Raw genomic sequence first — 23,534 nt, forward strand, 5'->3', positions numbered from 1 at the left:
CACTGTTAATATAGTTTGGAAAAGAGAGGCCTGAGTTTTGATTAACAACAACAAAAAAAGGAGATGTGAAAAAGATGGGGAAATGACAGATGTCAAATTTTGATTTGTTGTCCCTCTATGAAGGGAAGAAGAGTAGCTCAAATGATGGACTTTTTTTTTTTTTTTTTTTAACTTATGCTATATAAGTTATAAATAATACAAGAATTTAGCATGCATCAAAATGAAATATACAGGCATCATATAGGTATCTATGCTGTATAGCTGTCTTGTCCATGTTCTCTTTCTTGGAATTTGTCAGAAAGCTAGATGATGAAAACATGATTAAATCAAACACTTCCACTCCACCAAAAACATTTGTGAGCCATTGATACAATAGAAAAATCAGAATATAAATGAATGTTTCTTTTATTGCTGGTAATGTCCCTTTTTATCCCCAGTTTTAAAATTCATTCACAATACAGTTTAAGTGCATCTATTAAAAGAGAAACAAGGCATAATATCCCCATAGTGATTAGTACTATAACAATTCAAAAAAGAAGTTACCACACAAATTTCTCAACTTCTGCACATCTCAGATTTTTTTCCCCTAATGTTTGCATTCTGTAGTCCTGTGCAATTTAAAAATTACATTTTTATTTCTAAAAAATCATGAAAAAGTAACCCAATTTGTCTAAAATGATACACAGATAAAATATGAAACACACTGACATTTCCAGCTCATTCCATACATTTATGTCACTACAAAGGAAGCATAGTTTTACTGAACACACAGTCCCTTACTCAGTAGGAAAGCTCTCTGGCTTGGTTTACGCTCCAAGAAATTTTGAAGCATATCCATCCCATCCAAAGATCCTCCAGGTTTCAAAATAAGATTTCTGTATTTCATCCCTGCCTGATAAAAGGTAAAGTAGAACATTAGTATTTCTTACCTTGGAAGCTGCCACTTTTACATATCTGTCATGTCTAATTGTGTAGGTTTTTAAATACATCTCCTCTCTTTCTGGATTTTCTTAATACCAAAACAAAATATGCCACACATACAACTTAAATGTGCTGGAAGAGTTCAAGACAGGAGAAATTTAACCTATCACCTCAAAAATGATTTTTCCTGTGGTTTTGCATTATTTTGGGATTTACAATCACACAAACTTGCTGAACTTATGGAGGTCATTCTATAAGCCATAACATGATCAATAGGCAGGCAAACAGAACCTCAACATTCATTCTCCCTTAACTGATGATTTCTCTTTCTTCCATATGTATTTGAGGAATGACAGTACAGAGATAAACAGAAATACCAGTGAGGAATAACATGGCTCATACACATGTTTTATATGCATAACTATTTAATATATACATGGATATACATGATTTCCCAATTAAAGTATGTTAGAGAAATGGAACCTTAACCCAGTTTATATTTTCAGCAAGAATAATATTAATGCAGGAAATTAATGTTAGGAAAAAGGAAATGAGCTTCTTAGACAATATTAAAGGAAGACATTCTTAAAAAGAAAACATATTTATAAGAATGTATCTGGAGAATTTGGGGCCTCGGAGACATACGTATGAATGAGAAAATATTTTTTCATGTAGAAGTCCTAGATGCTTTTAGTATTAAATTAAAAAATACTCTTCCCTTCAATCACTGTACATGTACATATTATCTTTCCCTCACACGTCAAACCTATGAGACAGAACTACACTGCTTCCTGATCACTAGTGCAAAATCAAGCTGAGGTATTTTTACCTGATGGACTTCCCATGACTTAATGGCATTGAAAAAGCAGATGGAAAAAGCTAAGCGAATAAGACAATCTATCACTGAAGAAGGACTGCTTGTATTTTGCTATTTGTGTTAGTTTCCTGAATGTTAATAGAAAAAAAATGTATTGTTCCTCGTGATTTCAAAGTGTTATTTGTATAAATGTGCCTTTTTGCTGCTGTGTTTCCGGCCAGCAGATTACTCAGTTCTAGAGAGACCAGAAATAATTTCAGATAATGTGCGTAGAGTTAGGAGTTTGGCAATTAACAATGTTAGTATTTGCAGAATAATTGTTACAGATAGAGATGCTTAAACCAGTTTCAATAACTTGCTCAAAACAGGAAGAGAAGTCTTATTCTAACAGGAAGAGGTAAGCCAAATTTCTAAAGCCCTTGTCGTAACACTGTAACTGACTTCCTTTCCTGCTGTTGTGAAAAGCAGTCTAAATCTAGACATAACAACTATGAGTATCTACAGAAATCTCACTAGTATCTAGCATCTTTTTAAAAAAGATAATTTTCCCACCCTGCAGAACACTGGTACACTGAATAGAATGCAAGTACAAAAAAAAACAAATTAAAAGAGAACCAACTTAGGAGGATAGTACTGCCATGAAAGGGAGAGCAAATCTCCAGCATAAGTTCCCCCCGAGGTTATGTGAACATCCAAACATAGTATGTTTGCACACATGAGAGAGTGAGCCAGGCACACACATGCCCATGCATGTGAATACACATACACAAATAACCATTTTTATTTCTATTTTCCTAGCTGGAACAGGAACCTTCCCTTAAAAGAAGCACTAGTTGCTTCTGAGCTGCAAATATCCACTTAGACCTTCTGTAACTGAACTCTTCTCAAAGTCCCCATTCAGAGACTGAGAAAGAAAACAAACACCTACACAAAAAAATTGGAATAAACTGCACTTTCATCCCTAGGGTGTAGTAAAGGTCACAGAGCCGTTCTGATAAACTATGGCTCAGGGTTTTGCCTGCACAATCACTCAAAACAATTCTGAAGGCCAGGACTAACGGTAACAGCAAAAAAGACTGATCACCCTGAGAAGCATGTGCTGTGTGAAGAGGGAACAGGCAGGAAAATCAAAAGATTGTTCCCATGACAGAGCTGTAGCATCTCCACATAGAATTCCAATGCTATAATTGTTGAGAAATTTAAAAATTGTCCAAATTGGTAGGACTACTGATTACAATACTGACTGTCCCTCCCTCTTACATGCTGGAGGCAGAAGAGGCTGAAGAATTACAAAAGAGAAAAAAAAAGCCCAGTAAATCTAAAATCCATCAGTGACTTGAACTTCAAAACTCACATGGGAGAAAAAGTAAGGAAGAAAAAAAATTAAGTTGCAGTGTGCTGTGAAAGAACAAAATAAACTGTATTTGCTAAGTAACACTTAAATAAAAAATGCCACACGTTTGAGGCACTATTTATATTCCACAGTGGAAGAATACTTATCTACTCTTCCAATGGAGAAGTATGCTTTTTTCTGTTTAAAATTAAAGAGGAAAGTATTAAGATATATATGTTAATGTCTTAAAAGTCACAAAGCAATGCAAAATATATGACTTTAAATAATAGTTATAATAAAATCCATGCAGTCCTCAAAATTTCAATTTAATTTTCAAAAGAAATTATTTACACACTGCTTTTTTTCAGTTCAGTTGAACTTGACAAGAAATGTACTTGAGATGTTATTTCTACACAATTTCGATTGCAATTTCTAATTGCAATAAATGTGGCTTCAGACATAAATCACAACAGGAATCTTCGAAAGAAAGTATTTGTTACCTACCTTCGGATTCATTATGCCTTCTTTCTTAAAGCAGCTATAAAAGATGTCCATGGAAAAAACTTCGCTCCAGAGGTATCCATAGTACTGTCCGTCGTAACCACCTGCCAGATGCCCAAAGGTAGCTGGCATGTTCGTTCCTTAAAAAGTAGGTTCACACTAATTAATTTAAATCAAATGCAGTCATTTCTTTTATGTATGAAAAATACAAAATTTGAAGAAATAAATAAAGAATTTGTATGAGATAATTCAAAATTACTAACATAACAGGTGTGAGTACATCTCTAAAAGCATCAGACATATTTTGGTGACTAAAAAAAGGAAAATTCCATTTTGGTCTACTTGCATGTCTGACGCATATTAATGTAATATTCACATCATCTAGCTCCAAAATATAACTTGCAAAAGTACAGCTTTTGATACTTTCATCTACCTTCAGAAGATATCTCTGAGATTATTCCAATTTTCAAAATAATTATTTCAGCTTCATAAATTAGATTATTTTACAAACAACAACTTTGATTTTTTTTGTAAGCCAAACATTATTGGGATAGGGAGGCATATTTAAATAAAGTATTTGGGCATACTGTACTGATATACCTGGGGTTGCAGGAATTCCTAGGATCTCCATACAGTATTTGGCATATTCATCTCCTGGGTCAACAGATGGCTTTGTATGGAGTGCCTGGTCAACCTTGCTCAAAACAATCTGGCGGAGGGTTAAAAACCCTGATGGAATAAGAACATTCAATTTACTAATACCAAAGGAGCTGGAGTTTCTTTAGCACCTTTCATTGAAAGATCTCAACAAACATTCTAAATTTTTAGAATTTAAACTACAGAAAAAACTTTGAGTTATGTCCATCCAAACGCTTCAGCTAAAAAAAAGAAAAAAAGCATAGGAGTATTTTTGAATCGCCATTATAAGGCCCATATTTTCAAGTGTTACTTTCCTCACAGATCAAAGACTAATAAAAGCAGGTATTTCAAAAGCAAATACCAATATTTAAAATTGCGTTCTCAGCAGTCATCAATTCTAGTTACCATTTAATACAGGGCTTGCAGAGATGATGGTAAGTGTATGTAATGACACTGCCTCACACCACAAAGAATAGCAAGAACTGCTGCTGCTGTAGGCTCTGATATTTTGAAGAAACTACAAGATATGAATCTCTACTCTGCATAAAATGCTTACGTAGTTACAGTGCCTGTATCAGCTGAAAGGACAGGCACTTCTTGTTCAGGATAGGGAAGAAGAATGAGATGAACAGCAGTACTTTAATGACATAAATTGCACGATAAATGATGCTGTGTGGGGAGCTCTGATTACAGGGACAGAGTGGAAAGAGAGACATAATAATAATGAGATGAGGGGTAATAACATTAAATTAGTCTCACTAATCTTGAGATAAAGACAAGATGGAGACAACTTGTGGAAAGACAGCAGAACTGGGACCTTGGTTTGGGAATGCAGTGTACCTACTGAAGTGGAGAACACAGAGTTATGATTCTGGATTCAGAAGTTAAGAGGCTGTTTGAGCAGTGAAAGGCTGCAACACTTCTTGTATCATGTACGTAAGCACATTTAGTAAACTTGCAAGCAACTTTCATTTATGTCAAACAACATGTGCAAATGAAATGTATAATACATGTGCAGAAAATCTGATACTTCTATACGAATAATGCACAGTGTCTGTCTGGGGCTACTAGAAAAAATTGGAAAACCAATGCTCTCCCTCACCCAACATTGAATAAATGGAGTTGCTGGGGTAAAAAAATAAAATAAAATAAAATAAAATAAAATAAAATAAAATAAAATAAAATAAAATAAAATAAAATAAAATAAAATAAAATAAAATAAAATTAACATAGGGAAAATTGTAGAGGTATATTAGTCCTTTGGATAAGCCTGGAAAACCAGAGCTGCTGCTGTTCCTGCATGCAGTGGTATACGTCAGAACAGCCTTTATTAATGGTTATAACCAAGCAAATAAACTCAGGAATTATTAAGACAACTAGCTTAACTTTTTGGTTTAAAGAGCTCACTTAATTCTTGACAACACTGACAGAGATAGTGTACATAAAGAAGAAAAGTAATGGGCATGTTATGTTCTACAGATGGTACTTTGGCTGAAGTTTCCAACCAAATTTCTAAACAAAATTCATTTTTTATACACACACTGTGTGAGAGGGACAGATACCTGTATTTGCCAGTCTAGAGGCAGCTAGTTTCTCAAGGAGAGCATCTGCAACATGGCTCTCATCTTTGTAATGTCTTGACATTTGCTGTAGCGGTTCTTTTTCCCACACCCAGTTCTCAAACATTTGTGAAGGTACCTCTACGAAGTCTGTTTCCACATTAGTACCACTAAACCTGGCAAAATCAGTCTAAAAAGAAAAGCCATTGTATTAAATCAAAATAGAAACCAAGATTTCTGGAAGAACACAAATTTTCAGATATTGAAATTTCAGTGTTTCAATTAAAATAAGATTTTGAACTTCAAAGAAAGAAGGTCATAAATACATATATTAGACAACTAAAAAGCAACAAAATAGATTATGCAGTAGTTACTTACTCCATTCTCTGACAGTGATTCTCTACTTCAATTTTTTTATTACTATTCTTTTCACTTCTCAGGTTAACACCACATCACAAATATTTCCATGCTGTCTTATGACAATTGGAAGATTTGATAATTGTTATAAAATTATGTTATATTACCCTAAAGTAAAAAAATAAATTCCAATATTACACTTGTAAAATTGCTTATTGTATTGCAGTCTAACACTTCAGATCCTAAAAGGAAAAAAAAAACCAAGCAAACAAAATCTCCCAACTTCCCAAATCGGGAAATAGGGCATACATATTTCATTAGGAAATGATTCCCAAAAGAGCAGTGGCTTTGGAACTTGCTTTCTTGCAGGGCTACCAAAAAAAAATCATGTGTAATAATAGAGCATACATTGAACTGATGGCTATGTCACATGCATATCAGAAAAACAGGAGAAAATAAGAATATTTGCTTTCATTTACACCTGTTGATAACTCAAATCTAAGCTTGTAACAGGCTAGATCTTTGTCCTACAGTTGCTTAACAGTAGATACAAAGGTAAGTGAAGAACCATCAGATGGAATAGACTAGTGATAGAAGCAGCTAGAGTAAAAGGCAAGGAGGAGTACAGGACTTTATTGGCATCAGATAGTCTCTTTTACTCAAACATAACTGTACCATGCTAATAAAAAAAGAAAAAAAAAAAATTGGTTCAGGTACTTGATTAGCTGTCCTTCCCTAATATCATAAAAAGATCCTGTCTCTACCCTGATATTTCACATGCCAGCAGACTCCCAGCACATTACTGCCCTCCAAACACTGATCTTTACCTGCTGCTCACAGATTCCCACTCAGCTAGATCCTCCTATATTCTTTAAACATCAAGTTTTAACATGCTCAAAAAAGAAATCAGCAAATGAAAAAGACACTGCTTTGCATGTGAAAAATCTCAGAGCACAGGATGTTCCTATGTGTGACATAGAAGTTATTTGCTGGTGTATATACTAATCCATTAAATTATTCACATAAAATACAACAGCAGTGAGCACAGTAGCAATGCATGCAGAGAACAGCACAGCAGTGAGAGACAATTGGAAAGAAAGCTCCCTGACTTATGTGCAGTTCTCAGCAAGTGGAGATGTACATTGGGATTGCCCAGACAGGACTCTACAACAGCCAGGAACATCTTCATCAGCTTCCAGGATTTTGCAGTAATGCTGAATGTATCTAATTCATAAACACCTCTCAGGTAATTGAGAAAAAAAGAACAGGTTTTATTTCTCAATCTCTTTATTTATTTTTTGTTTTCTGAACTGTCTTCAGGTGAAGATGATCACATTATCATCACTTTCAAGATGCAAAAATATAAGCGAATGCCTAGCTACTTGCTCTTAAATGTGCTTGAGCATCATTTGTTTAACTCTAGATTTAATACGTGGATTTGTATGTATCTATTCACTTTTTCTGCAGTCCTAGGCTCTGTGGTTGAGGACATAATTAAAATCCAATGTGCATTATATTGCTCTGATTTTATGAATTGGTACTGTTTTATAGATCACAGCAACACCACACAATGTTTGGATTTTGTGGATAATTATGTGATTTTTTTAGTGAATAAACACAGCAACTTCCCTTTTTTTCTGAAATACAAAGTTTCCATTAGGCTAACAACAAATTCAGTATTTAAGATTAATTCTGACAGAAGAAAGGAAAAATGAAACAGGAAATGTTATAATTTATTGATACTTTGGTGCAAAATCTGCAAAATTGTTTCACTTTTTTCTGGTGACAGTGAGAAACCTTACCATGAGATGTGAGAGCAGAAAATACAATAGCTCAGGCAAGACTTGCTTTATGTTTTTATTAGGAAGAATGATAGCTCTCAAGTGTAATACAAAAACAATGGAGGTTAAGGACATAAATATATGAATTCATAAATCATTTGCACTAATGAGGATAGTAGACTTTTTGTTTGTTTCTGAAATCTAGTATGCTACAAAGAGTAGTAAAAGGACATCAAACAGCTGTAACAGAAGTCACAACTGAGCACCTTCTCTACCTTACACGTGGATCTATCTAATTGTCACTAATACCCACATGGTGCAAATGTAAAAGTAGATGTTCTTTTCAAAATATTTTTTGAAAAGCGTATTCACTGCTGTGTTGTTTTAAGTGGAGATCAAAAACAGACAATACAACTGGTCACCTTGAAATATAACCATAAAAATGTACATATCCTTTGCTAAAATTATAAAATTGCCAAAATAAACTTATCTATTGCTTGGAGGCTACGAAAAACATAAGAAAATTGAAACTGAAACATCACTAACCTGTGCACATATCTGATGCATTACGTGACCAAACTCATGGAAGTATGTCTTTACTTCATCATGTCGCAGCAGTGATGGGCGATCTGATCCTGGTTTTGTGAAATTGGTTACCAGAGCAGCTACAGACATCATTCTACTGCCATCAGAGAGAAGACAGCCAGGCTGGAGACCAAAGCATGCTGCATGCCCATACTTTCCCTCTCTGTACAAGAAAATATTTCAGAAATTATCTTGAAATCACAATCCTGCTCACCAGAATATTCAAGAACAAGTTCAATGAGCTGATGTCTCTTTAAAGCTTTAAATGAAGAAATTCTATCTGTTCGTTAGGATGACCATACAAAAGTTTTATTATGACTTCTTTGAGTCACTAGGCTTAAGATTCTGCTCAAGAACAGAAGAGGGGATAACAGCACTTACATAACACTATTTGAAGACTCACAGCAGCATTTACAAGAATTTAATTTTTACTCAAATTATATATACTTCAGATGCGAATTCTATTTTGAACTACTCATAAACACTGTAACAAAGAGGACTATGGTCTATTCTCTGAAGCAGTAACTTTCCTTTCATTATGGGAGACAAAAGAATACAGTTTAAAGCATTTGCAGTGCGATCCAAGTTTAAGGAAGAATGATTTTGAAACTTTTGCCCTAGACACAAGACAATGGGGTAGTAAAGGCAGAAATGTCTTACTAACAAATGTCTTTGGAAATTCACATTAGACGCAGAAAGGAGAGAACAGACAAATAGATAAAGCAGAAAATCTGCCTACTTTTAAAGTAAAATATATATACTACTGTATCCACTGCTTTTCTTTACTCAGAGAAGTCTTAAATAAATTTATGCTTTAAAAAATGCACGAACATATCAATTACTATAAAAGAAATTAAAAACAGCAAGAAAAAGACCAAAAAGGAATAGCTGAGAACAAATTTTGTCAAATTAGTTGACTCTCTTAACCTTTGATAGCACACAGATCCTGCTGCAAATTGCTAAAGAGCAATAGAAATTAACCTAGAAGTACATTTCAAGGTGTGCTCAACAGCAATCTTTTTTGGGTCCTGATCTATCTGACACCTTCTTTAGCAGTTTAGAGAACTAGCTACACATAAGGTATACAAAGTTTAAAGAGGAAATGGGAGAAATGATAAACAGTGAACAGACAGGAACAGGACTGATCTGAGCAGTTAAAACATTAATGAAAAGTAAAACATGGTGTTTTGGTTAGAAAGGAAAAAAGAGAAATGGTGGGTAACTGACCAGTCAGCAATACTACACAAAATGAAGAAAGTTTTAATGTTTCAAAAAGTGAATATGAGCAGGAAATATCTCAGTACTGAAGAAAAAAAAAAAAAAAGACAAAGTATGCTATCTGAAAGCAGCCCAACAGCAATAGTCTCACCAGAGGGACAAATATTTACTTCCCAATGTATTTAATTTCACCTGCACCAGCAACCCACTAAGCCAAGTTCATTTTAAACATATATGTAAAGCACTAAGTCATACCGAGGATAAAGGTCCAAGTAGAACTGCCCTAATGTTTCTCCTGTTGAATTGTCCTTTACTGTATAAAGAGTAACACTGTCATGCCAAACATGAGCACTTTCTACTTTCTCAAATGCAAGTCCAAGCAGCTTTTGGTAAATATTCAATAAGCCTTCTGTAACAGCCTCAATTGGGAAGTATTCCTTCAGCTTTTCTTGATCTATGGAGTACTTCAGCTCTTCTGTTTTGTTCATATAATAATGAAGATCCCATGCATTGATTCTTCCATCATAATCACAGTTTCTCTCTTGACATTCCTTTTTCTTCAAATCTAGAATGAATTCCCTTTCCTTCTCAACCAATGGCTTTAGCTTCTCACTCAAATCATCTGAAACAAAAATTGCCTTTAAATCAGCTTGTTCCTTACTATAATGTATATTCTTATAAAACACAATCACATTTATGTAAAATAACTTTAAGTACCTGTCCCAAAAGCGTATGCTTGAGTTTTCTATCTATTGATGAACAGGAAGCAAATTGGTTTCTTGTCTTAATGAGTTTTAATACATACATGCTGTAAACAATGTACAAATCCAGAGGAGCTTAGCAGTACTGTGAAAGGTTCTGGTAAATTTGGACTTATTCAAAGACATAAAAAATGGAAAATAACACTTGACACACAAAGTAGCACCTGACACATGTGCTTGAGGCTTTGTATTTTACCTCAGCTAACCTCAGTTTTTTCAATGCGTTTCCACAGAAGCAGCCAAACACTACTACTGTTAGTTAGTGGAAGTGCAACAAAGGATTCCCACACTTTTATTGAGATCATTTAAAATCAGATTCGGATCTATTTCTAGCTATAGTTCTATTGAACAGCAATAAACCAAAAGCTCTTGGCTATATGATAGCTATCTACTCTTCTACCACAGCCACTGTATCAAATTTATTGATCTCAGTTTTTTCCAATATAGCTTTTCTTGGAAAAGGAAGGGTCATAGCACTATGAAACCAATACACTGAATACAAAATATTTAAGTTTATCAAAACTCCCTTGATGTACATGCTCTGTTTATTGTATTCTGAATATTTCTGAACTACCAGACACTTTTCTTTAGGATTTGAGGTTAATGGTCTGTCACGGCATACGGAGTGCAAAATTTAAGTATTGGCACTCCTGTTTCTTGTGTGACTATAAGGCACTATATACTTGTACATGACTGATAAATACTAATAGTTTGCAGCCCAAAATACACTAAATTCAGAGTATGTCACAGGGCAAAATGGTAGATTTTCCTCCTAGCCATAAGATCAACTTATGAACATTGATTTAAAACATGAAGGTATATGAACAAAACATAGCAAATTATACTGTCATGCTTGTGTCATGCTTCAATCATGAAGATTGAACAAAATTAGTAAATTAAAGCTGACAATTTGATGAAAGTTCTCCCCAAAATTACCACAAAATATTTTTTAATAGAAAAATATATATGATCTTGAAAAGAGCTAATGTCACCACCACAATAACCAGGACATCTTGAAGTAAGTCAGCTTCAAAACAAATTAAAAAATCCACATATACATTACAGTATAATGTAATCCTACTTAGAATTATGAAAATATACTGGATAGAAAAGAGTTCAAAATATTGCAAATGTGCTTAAAACTCAGGCAAATAAATAAAACGAAACACCATCACCGAACAACTTATTGCTGTACAGAGTAGTTTTGGGGGTTTCGATTTTATGTGATATCTAAATATACAATCTTCTTCACTAAAATGAGTAAAAGTGCCCTGGAATCAACAGGATGGCTACAGAAATCTGCACCACTGTCAAAGTATCTCAGTTGTCAGATCAAATTCCATTAGAGAGCTTTTGTCTTCAGAGGAGTCAAGTCATTCCCAATTTTATTTATTTTATACAGTTCACTGAACTAACATCATCACATACTCAGATTTTTTATTATACTCATTGCTGTTTTATCAATGTATAGAAAGAAACACTTAAGGCTACATGGACATAAATAATTGCAGCTAATATAAAGGGAATGAAAACTGTGCTGCAGCCTTCTGAACTGAATATACTTCAGTGGCACATGTTATTCTGGTTCCAAATTAAGATAACTGCATTTTGCAGCAGAGAATGATAACAGCTTTTCTATATTGGCTGTCATTAAGCAGTTATTTACAGATTTCTATCTTATACCTCCCTATCATGGAGCAATTTGTACAGCTATGATATAAAAATCAGGGGCCCAGAGGCATTAGATACATAGATAGATACTACTGCCAATCATGTATTTCAATGTTTCTTTACTGAGGAGACATACTACTAGTGCAAATATAAAAAGATCATTTATAAATTAAAACAAACCTAAGAAGGTCGTTACGTTATCTGTGCTCTTTGCAGTGTTTACCTCCAAAACAAAGTTGGCGTGAGTATTATAACCAAGCAGCTCTGCTACTTTTGCCCTTAGTGGAAGCAACTGCTGAAGAATTTTGGTGTTCTCCTGAAAAAGAAAGCAGGCAAATCTGTGAAGTGAAACCAGGAAATCTACATTATCAAACAATTACATAAACATCCGTAAAAAAATATAAAAAAAACATATAAAATAAGACACTTTAAGACGTAAATATAAAAAAGACCATAAGCTTATCGAGATTTTTGAAATTTTTCAAAGTACTTGATCATAAGTAGCGAGACATCTAGCTTTCTAGTCAATCTGAGCCATTACATTCCCTACTATAATTAATCTATTTCACTTAATCAAAAGATATATCAGTTGTTTTAAGGATAACAAATCCCTGACTCTTGCAAAAACATTATTTCATTTATCAACCATTTAAATGTAAAATATGACAGGGACATGTCTAACAAAATTCTTAATTGCTTGTTAGTGGTTAAGACAGACTGCAAAGCTACTGTGCTAGCATTCAAAGCTTATTTGCTTGTTTGTCAATGTTCTGACAATAGCAGCCAGAGAAAGGGATCTGAAACACAAAAGCCCCAGGCCCTGACCTAGATATTGTAGAGGATTCCTATGTTATCTTGATTTCTAGAAAAACAAGATTTCTCAGGATAAATAAATAAATAAATAAATGAATAAATCAAGCTATGTATAATGTATCAAGTTTGAAGTTGCCCCCCTAGTTACAACAGCATACTCCTTTAAGTGCTCTGACTTACAGCTGTTGGTGTCATTTTATCTTGTGGTCTTCACATTTCACAGCACTTCAAGTACAAAAGCACAAATCTAACATTGTTCTCTAATGAATGGTTGGTACAATTGTCGGCTGAAAGACACTTCCATCTTTTCTAGCCTTTTAATTATTTTTAGATGTCAGCATAAAACAAATTGTTTGTGAAATCATCTCTTCTTTGAACAAATTATATTTCCAGATATATTTTCAATTAAATGAATCTTTATAAAAAAATTAGTGTTTTTTTAACATATAATTAAAGACCTCCTCAAGATGCAATGTATTAATTTCACATTCAATTGTATTTCATAACTAGAACACATGTTCAAATAATCACTGCCATCCTGAAGAACCTGAAGGTCTAGAGAAGCCATGTTCTGACATTGCCATCTGTGAAGTCAGCGCAAGCAACTACAGAACTCTGTAGAGAAAGTCATCACTTTCTCAAAATGCCACTTATATCAACAGCACCCACTGACATCCTAAGATGCATACATATACACACATGTGAAGCAAGGAAATGCTGAGGATCATATTAACAAGTTTTAATTTCACAGTACTAAACAACATACAGAGTTCAAATCTAACATCTGATGTCCATATTTTAACCCTGTTGTTACCTTGTAAAAAAAGGCAATATACAATGTACCTCTTTGCATCTGGTGTTAAAGGCAGATTCCATTTTTCTCCTTGTTTCTGAAATGCAGCACTTCTTCATAACAGGAAAATAGTGAGGATATTTTAACGTTATTTTATATTTGTCTTCCTCAGTCTTCTCTAAACTCTTTATAAAGTCATCAGGCAGGCCTTCTGCAGAACACAATTCAATAAAGAATATTTCCCAGAATAATCTACTCACCCCTTCTTTTTTCTTTTTTTTCTTTTTGTTTGTTACATTATTGCATTTGTTTTGCTGCTACCTAATTTGACATCAGGAGTTTAAAAAGAAATACAATTCTTCTGTCTGCTAATATTATTAATGCTATTATTTCCTAATACTTGCTAAGCCAAATAAAATAAATTTTTGAAACGCTTTACTAGTGAGCAAAAGAGAAAAAATGTAAAGATACCAGATGAAAACAAATCATGATGTAAGAAAGTATCTTAATTTATATTTTATGCTATGCTCTCCAGAAATGCATCTCTAAGTCTTCTGTTATGTGAAATACATTTAGGTTAGGTACAAGTAGGAAATTCTTTACTCAGAGGGTGATGACACACTGGAACAGGTTGCCCATAGAAGGTGTGGATGCCCCATCCCTGGAGGCATTCAATGCCAAGATGGATAGGACCCTGGGCAGCCTAATCTGGTGAGTGGCAATCCTGCTCACAGCAGTTGGAATGGGATGAGCCTTAAAGTCCTTTCCACACCAAGCCTTGTATGATTGTTTAATACAATCTAGATTGACTGCTAGATCAATTTAAATGAATTCAGTGGCTTAAATATCTTGCATGACAGAAAAGTTGTTCAGATAGTTGTAAAGAACATAACACATGCTGGATTGCCTGATATTGGAGAACTGAGAAAAAAAGCAAAGATGAGTAATGTTACAGAAATAAAAAGGTAGGGCAGATATGCTAACTTTATGCAAGGTGTATACTTCAGTAAGCACAGATCTACAAAGAAATTTTAAACATCTGCAAGTTGTAATTCTAAACTTTCCTTGGGGAAGAATTAAGAATGGAATACAGCTGGAATTTCATTTTATCTAACCATCATTCAGTGGGCCAATAAAAGACTACCTGCATTACTGAAAGGCTAAGGAAAGGAAAAATGCAAGCATAGTACTCACCAAGTTCTTCTTTGGAAAATACAAGAAACATATTTTCTTCATTCAGGTTTTTGTTGAAGTCTATACACAGCTCACTTAATTTTTTCTTCATTTTCATTATTTCCTATATCGGGTATAAACTAAAATTAGTGGGGGAAAAAAAATCAACTGGCAATCTTTCACATGAACAGTATTTAATTTTTTCCTGTTAGGTTCTCTGCTAGCCTACACTGAATACTGCTATTGGCTGAGTAACATATTGCAGGAAGTATCACATCTCCCCTGCCTGAGCTCATTTTTACCCTTCTTTTGTCTTGAGTAATCTAGTTGCCAAGGCTGAGTCTAGTGCTCTAACAATTTCAAATGTGTTTTCAACTGAGACTGGGATTGAGAGTGCAAACAAGTAAGTTCTCGGAGAGCATTACATAATAACATCCAATTGTTTTATTTTACTTGAAATTGTAAGTATAAAAACGTTCTCTCAAATCACAGAGTATCAAACAAGTAAAAATGGATGCAACCTGTTAAAAAATACTTTTCTTTGAACCAGAGTACAGGCAGAAAAAAGAATACCCACACATGATAAGAGCATTCCAAATTCACTTTAAAATCCTCATGTACAGCTATCTGAAATATGTTCTAATGTATTTTATAGCATGACTGCCCCTTACTGGCAAGTTCACATGAACTCTGTAATCACAAGTAACGAAAATATCAAACAAACACAAAATTTGGCACAGAATAAAATTAGTAGAAATTTTACTTAAATATAGCTCAACTATTATCTACTTATAAAGTACTTAAAAATCCCATTGGAAGGATTGGTGGCCATTTAGGTAATGCAGATACACATGAAGCAACATTTTCACGAACTTAAGTATGTGCATAAAGAATGATTATTTTCAGAAAAGACAACGTCTATTAGAGAAATGTAAATCTTGATGGTTACACAACATCAGTTTAGAATTTAAAGAAAATTATGTCAGCCTCTCAAACACTAACAAGTTTATACTTCTATAACTTTCAGAATTGAAAATTGCTTTTACTTGCTTAATTTCTTCTCTAATGGGTCCAAGATTCTCAAAGCTCCCTTGAAGTTACCTAGAACTAAAATCTTGGACTCATTTTACAATGATGATTAATATTTGAAATTAAAATATCTGTGACTTCATAATAGTTACTACATACGTGCTTCTGAAGCTTAGGCTCACAATTAATGTTTTTGAGAAGCCTTTTGGTTATGAATCTAATTTGGACAAAAAAAAAAAAGGTCATGTATATCACCTCTATGTACTGAGTGAGGAATCCAACAAATTAATTTTAAAAACTAATGATAATTAGAGTTTAAAAGATGGACATAGAACTAAGAGCGGTTAAGATTAGAGCGGTAATTAAGCAAGACCATAGGCACAGACACTTAGTACACAAGAATAATACAATCTCTTCAACAAGTTTCCCTTTGATTTATAAACTAAGAACCATATTTACCTGTTGTACTTCTTTAGGAAGATGGAGTCCATTTCTTTTTCCCACTTGAACTGATTTATCTAGATACCGCTTTGTTTCAGGCTTTACATTTTCAAGATTGCAGGTTTGCTGAAATGACAATACAGCATAATTTAATTTACAATACAGTCAGACACAGTCAGACACACACACTAAGAATTTAGAAGGATCTGAACAGAATCACAGAATCGCTCAGGTTGGAAATGACCTTAAAGATCATCCAGTCTCAACCCCTTGCTGTGGGCAGGGCTACCCCCCCACCAGCTCAGGCTGCCCTGGGCCCCATCCAAGCTGGCACTGAGCACCTCCAGGAGTGGGGCACCACAGCTTCTCTGGGCAGCCTGTGCCAGTGCACACATTCCTCTGAGTAAAAAGTTTCTTCCTAATATCTAATCCAATTCTACCCTCCTTTTAGCTTAAAGCCATCAGTCCTTGTTGCATTGCTACGCTCCCTGAAAAAGATTCCCTCCCCATCTTTCCTATAGGCACCATAGAAACAATGCAATATCATGAATTATAGTATGAAGGATTTTCCAAAAAGTTATTCTTTTTAACATTATTCTCATATTGATGTAGCATGAAATTTTCTTTTACTGAATACCTCAATCAGAAGCAGGAACAGAGGCATTGTACATATTCTGTGTACACTCTTCCTAAGTAGCACATTTATATGCTATCATAAAAGTGAACCCTTTTAATTATTATTGCAGTATACTAAAGCTCCTTATGTAGAAGTAGCTTTTCTGTATATCATTAACTTGCAGAAATCGGTGCTATAAGGTAATATCATAGCTTAAAAATTGAAGGGATTAAAAATAATATTAATTAAAAAAAAAAAATCTTAAAAAGTAAATGCTTCTAGGGTTCACTGAAGGTCTTCAAATAGTATAAAAGTGAAGCCTATAGCTCTTTCTGCTCTTGGTCAAAGCAATCCATAGCAACAAATAAAAAGGTATTTCTGCGTCTGGTTACACAGTTACAGAGATTCCTGAATGACCATTTTCTAAAGCACCCAATATTAAGAGACAAGACACCAGCTGTAACAGAGCATGGACCAACGTCACAAGGGTCTTCCTTCCAACTGACTAAAGCTAAAGTATTTAATTCAGAAAATTGTGATTTTATCCTAAATTGTAAATACTGCTATAAAATAGCATTTTACATTATAATTTTATCTTCCACTAACTAAACATGAACAATATAACAAGATGCAAGCTACAGCACTTGCTAAAAAGGACATACTCTATTTAAGCTCACTTTTAAAATAGGAAGCTGTTGGGATTAGTTATGACTTGTCTCAACAACAACCTAACTAGCTTACCTACATACAGTTAATTCATGACTAGCATATCTAAAAAATAAGAACACTGAAACATGCAAATTTTATGAAAGAGTTATACAACTGTGTATGAGTATCAACTAACAATCACCAGCGCAAATTAACTCTTTAATGATAAACAATAAGAGATAAGAACCCAACTGCATTCCAGGAGAAAATAAATAATAATGGCAACTCTGAAACAGATATTTTGCCAACTGCCATTTTAAAATAATTTACATGACAGCACATAAGCAATATCTACTTCTGCTACTGCCTTGTATACAGACCTAAAAAGTAGTGCAGATTGGTTTTAGAATCATGTAAGAGATTAGAATGGTTAAGCCTTCCCTTTACGCTGCAAAGAATCACAAGTCACAGAAGCATTACAACAGAACCACTAAACATTAGTGCAATTGCACATAATATAATGTCTCCAAGGACATGGCTTCCCCTACAGCTCTGGGCAACCTGTTAAGAAGGCAAAAGCCCAACTTGAACACAGATTGGCCACTACAGTAAAAGACAATAAGAAATCCTTTTATAAATGTATCAACGGCAAAAGAAGAACCAAGGACAATTTTTATCCCATACTTGATGCAGCAGGGAATGTGACCACTGAGGACAAGGAGAAGGCTGAGTGGCTGGATGACTGTGAAGAAGAAAGGGACCTGGGGGTGTTGGTTGATGCTCGGCTGAACATGAGCCCAAAGTGTGCCGAGGCCAAGAGGGCTGACGGCATCCTGGCCTGCATTAGAAATAGTGTGGCCAGCAGGAGCAGGGAGGTGATCATCCCCCTGTACTCAGCACTGGTGAGGCTGCACCTCAAATACTGTGATCAGTTGTGGGCCCCTCACTACAGGAAAGACATTGAGGCCCTGGAACTTGTCCAGAGAAGGGCAACGAAACTGGTGAGGGGTCTGGAGCACAAGTTCTATGAGGAGTGGCTGAGGGAGCTGGGATTGTTTAGTCTGCAGAAGAAGAGGCTCAGAGGAGACCTCACTGCACTCTACAACTTCCTGAAGGGAGGTTGTGGTGAAGAGGGGTTTGGCCTCTTCTCCCAGGCAATGAACAGGACCCGGGGAAATGGCCACAAGTTGTATCAGAGGAGTTTTAGGTTAGACATGAGGAAAAACTTTTCTCTCAGAGAGTGGTCAGGCACTGGAATGGCTGCACAGTGAGGTGGTGGAGTCACCGTCCCTGGCAGTGTTCAAGAGGCATCTGGACGAGGAGCTGCGAGATCTGTTTCAGTTGCTTGTGGTAGCAATGGTAATGAGAAGACGGTTGGACTAGATGATCTTATAGGTTGTGTCCAACCTTGTGATTCTATGATTCTATACACTATTATGGAAGGCCAGTAGATTGGTGGCATATTTGTTCTTGGTTCAGCCATGCTCATTCTCCATTGTCAACCCCCTCTCTTCCATGTGCCTTAGCATAACCTCCAGGAGGATCTGCTCCACGATCTTTCCCTACAAGGAAGTGAGACTGACAGCTCCCAGGGTCATCATTTTTACCCTTCTTAAAAAATGGGAGCAATTTTGCCTTTTTTGTCACGTAGGCCTTTACCTGACTTTTTCAGCTAAGACTAGTGTGACAGAAAAAGTACAACTTCACCGTGATAGAGGTGAAATATACAGACACAGTCAGTTCAATAATGTTTATATTCTGCTTACTGTGCTGAAGGCTCAGAAATAGAATGATTAAAAAGAAAGTGGAGCAGGCTACTCTCTGTAAAAATGAACTCCTGTAGCAACAGTTAAGGACAGAGGATTCTGAAAAGTTTCAGAGTTAATAAGGCCTTGTGAAGGATTTCCCAGCCTCAATATCATGCACATTTGAAAAGTGGAACTGCCACACTACTGAGAATCTCTTGGGCCCAAACGCAGCAGAGATTTAAGGAAGAAAGAGAGAACTCACAAATACTAGTTTTATATCCTTAAGAGAATATTTGTGCCTTCTACATAAAGCTAAATACGAGGAAGATATTATTTTGGTAAAAAGGGAGTGAAAATTAAATGAGAGCTCTACATCCTTCTCTTGGTGACTACATGACTACATACCCCTCCATACACTTTCAAGATATCAGTGTTAAATAGCTTCCAGTATTTACGGTAGCCTTTGAGTAATTTACCTACATCACAGATGTGCTTAAGTCAAGGACAGTACACATTCAGAAAGACCTGTCAGGTCTTTAAGGACAAGCCACCGTGAGCACCAAGGAGCCAAGCGTTCTCTGCAGTCATCTCTGTAATTCCATCTGGTCAGGATGCTCTGTGCAGTTCACCGAACAACCTTCACAGCAGAAGTGCTAATTTTGAACATACTACACCATGAAATTTTGGAATTTCCCAGAAGTTTTTAAGTGGTCATTGTTGTTAATTTTATACACCACTCAAATTTGTTTTGAACAACCATGCTACCTTATTCTATGAGAAATAAGCAAAATAAGGAATAAAATGAATATTATAAACAGAATTAGAATATTATGAGCAAAAACTGCAGCAGCTGTTTACAACAAGCTGAGATTCCTCAGTATGTGTGGGTGGAGCAGACTGGCAACATTCTTAAGCATGCCTGTGCTAGCCAACATGTGCAGATGTTAAGAGTAAGAAAATTTTAAATGATAGCTTCCCCACCAAATTCACTTTTATTCCAAGTTTCAGATGCCAAAACAAAAGTTTTCTAAAGAGTAAGTTCCACGGCATATTTGACAACATAAACCTATGAAGAATTTTCCCCCTTATGTATGCAGAAATGAAAAAGGCTACATTTTTTTCACTTTTTAAAGTTAAATACAAAACTTTACAGATCTTCCACCATCAAAGTTCCTAAATAAAGTTGAACCAATGCAAGTTTAGTCCTTGCTCAAATGTCAATTAAGTTTGGCATATTTAGTCACCTTTTAGTGGAGCAACTATATTATAAATAACGTGCAAGTGCTTGGGCCTCATTTTCTTCATTGCATTTAAACTGTCCCCTGAATAGGATCATGAAACTGAATTATCATATCAGAACTATAACAGAACACAGAGGTGATGAAAAGCCTGATTTAGCCAAAGTGTTTTACTAGCTTCTTTAAACTGATGAAAAGATTGCAGGAAAACATTTCTGTTTGTTGAAATCTATTTTTGACCTGGAACTTGAATTCTTAATTAAGAGATTCCAACAGGATAAAGCGTTAGAGGTTTAATAGAAATTAACAAGGACTTTGTACTGTTATTTGGAAATAACAAAACTATCAGTCTGCCACTGTTGACAATTTCACAACTGTTCTGAAGAAAAAAGGTATTATTACTACTTTCATGGTTGTTATGAAGTTGATACACGCTGAGATCTTAGTGCAGGTAACTACCCTAGAGCACTAACTGAACACTAAGGATTCTTGCATGCTGCAGTTAAGCCAAGTGCAATCTAAGAAACTCTAATGGGAGATTAAACAGAAACTGTAACTATTACATAAGTCAAATATTGCTGAAAGGAAAACAAAGAAAGCATTACATGAAAATGATCTTACGAAGAAGTTGAACTGAAAGTAGTGAAGAGTTAATAATAGCAATCAGTTTCACTAGCTACTAACAGAAATACGTGTAAATTAAAAACAGACGAATACACAAGTATGTCAGGTTAGCCCTAGATCTATCTGTGTATACTACAGAAGGGTGAGAAAATTGCAGAAAATAAAATATATCAAGCATTTAATTAATAGCAACTGATTCCAGTAACTGACACCTCAATATAAGGCACTGTCTGTCAAAACATACCAGAAAATACTCAAAATGATGCTATGAAACACCTACACAAACATGTATATAACAATATCCAGTTAGAAGAAAACACTAGAACATATGTCTTGAAAATACAGAAACAGAAAACAGTGCTACTGAAATGTACTTTACTATGGCATTGCTAATATTACTCATATTTCCATTTCAACACTGCAAAAAGTACAAATAATTACATCAAGAAATAGGGCTTCAATGTACGAGACCTGCTCCAAAAGTAATGTCTTCTGCTTTATTCTGTTAGCCATGATGTCAGAGGTGGGTGTTCGTGCTATGGTAGTAGAAGTTGAATCTTCCCATCAATATTATGTTACATTTTGTTGTCGTGTGACAGATGGTAGCAGAAGGCATTTCATCAATGAAGTGCAGATGAAGCAAAGCTGTGTCACTGAATTTCTCCATGCAGAAAAACTGGCACCCACTGACATTCACTGACACTTAGGGAACACTTATGGAGACCAAACAGTGGATATGAGCACAGTGTGGCAGTGGGTGGTGCACTTCAGCACTGGTGACAGTGAGCTACTTACACTGGCACAGATTTTTATGAGTGCAGTATGAAGGCTTTTGCTCATCACCGGTGAAAATGCATAGCTCATGGTGGTGACTATGTTGAAGAAGAGTGTTTTGTAGCTGAAAATTTGGTCTGTCAAATAGTGCTATTGTGCGCTTCATACCTGTTGTAACTTTCAAGGAATTAAATAGTAGGCATTATGTTTGGAGCAACCTACATATTATTAGCATCACTAACAGTTCTTAAATTGGTAGGATTGAAAGGGAAGATTCACACTTGGACCATGGACAAATGTACATATTTTTTTGGTTCACATTTGATGGCTTCCTGCATTATCTCTAAATTACGTCTGGATATTAATATTAAATGTTACTAGATAGATTTGAATAAACATAAAAATTTCCTGTTTTAATAAAATATGAACCACAAAGTAAACAGTGCAGATGAAGAATACAAGGTTAATTTAAGGAGTGACAGGGATCTTGAAAAGCTCTGTGCGTATATACTTCTTTATTGTAATTTTACCTGCAAATAAACAATCTTCTGAAACACATCTTCTCTCATGCTCATCTCCACATCAAAATTGGAAAGCTTTTTGTCAGCTTCTGTACTTGCTAAGCGTACCTCTTTGTCAGGTGAGACATGCTGGGGAAAATCCAACATGCTTCTTTCCACTGTTTAAATAAAAGGCAGTGAACACTTAGAAGGCTAGAAACATCATGGACAAAGAAACCTTCCCTCCCCTCTTCTGATATTTATAGAAGATAAAAAAAAAAACCAAGTATCCAAAGCAACCAGATGCTTAAATTAGGCTTGAAGGACATGAGTTGAAAACATAAAATTGAATGTCATGGGACAGAATTGCATAACGTTATAACAAATAAACATTTTACAAAAATAATCCATTACCTACGACTGATTACCACCTTTGTACTTCTGTGAAGTCAACTGAAGGTTGTATAAATAGGATACATGATTTTTGGAAGATATAACATTTCCAAGTAAGGACTGACAATGTTTCATAGCAGGCAAAGAGGCTTCTATACTAGTTTTTAATGTGAAGTACTCTGAATCTTTCAAACATGCCCATCTGTCCTGAACTTATTTTTTAATTGGTACAAGAGTAGAGTGTCAAATCACCATCTTCATCTACATGTTTAAGGGAAAACAATCTGGTAACAAAAAGATGTTATGTATTCTGAACTTCTAGAGATTGTAAACTACTGATATTTTTAGAATATTCTTTTGAGATTAAGTAAAACCTTACTTACTAAATAATACTTCATCTGAATAAATACTTTATCCTGAATAAAACAGATTTGCCTTCTAATTTAATTTAAAGGAGGTTTATACATAGGCAGAATGACTTAAAATATTTATACCAAATACATTTATACAATTAAAACTTTGTCTGTCCGCAATCTGTTTGGATGAAGAATGGTCAGTCTATCTGCCAGCATCAATTCCAGTCAATTCACTGGATGTAACC

The 23,534-nt window shown here is 35.0% G+C and overlaps 1 protein-coding gene across 5 annotated transcripts in view; it reads right to left on the minus strand.

The window, feature by feature from the left end:
• Window positions 1-200: 200 nt before the first annotated feature.
• NLN (neurolysin) overlaps window positions 201-23,534 on the minus strand; it is a 36,712-nt gene continuing 13,378 nt past the window's right edge. For 4 of the 5 annotated variants that reach the window (XM_090132091.1, XM_090132092.1, XM_090132090.1 and 1 more), the window contains 11 exons: window positions 22,571-22,719; window positions 16,411-16,518; window positions 14,944-15,046; window positions 13,800-13,960; window positions 12,324-12,459; window positions 9,967-10,333; window positions 8,455-8,656; window positions 5,774-5,960; window positions 4,173-4,301; window positions 3,576-3,712; window positions 201-892 (listed from right to left, as the gene is read on the minus strand). In XM_090132091.1, the coding sequence (XP_089988217.1) occupies window positions 758-892; window positions 3,576-3,712; window positions 4,173-4,301; window positions 5,774-5,960; window positions 8,455-8,656; window positions 9,967-10,333; window positions 12,324-12,459; window positions 13,800-13,960; window positions 14,944-15,046; window positions 16,411-16,518; window positions 22,571-22,719 (1,814 nt within the window). In that variant the 3' untranslated portion in view covers window positions 201-757. The remainder of the gene's footprint in view (window positions 893-3,575; window positions 3,713-4,172; window positions 4,302-5,773; window positions 5,961-8,454; window positions 8,657-9,966; window positions 10,334-12,323; window positions 12,460-13,799; window positions 13,961-14,943; window positions 15,047-16,410; window positions 16,519-22,570; window positions 22,720-23,534) is intronic. The other variant, XM_031611606.2, reaches the window with a different exon arrangement.

The sequence above is a fragment of the Phasianus colchicus genome, chromosome Z (genome assembly GCF_987193195.1).
Source record: "Phasianus colchicus chromosome Z, bPhaCol1.hap1.1, whole genome shotgun sequence".
NCBI classification, from domain to species: Eukaryota; Metazoa; Chordata; class Aves; order Galliformes; family Phasianidae; genus Phasianus; species Phasianus colchicus.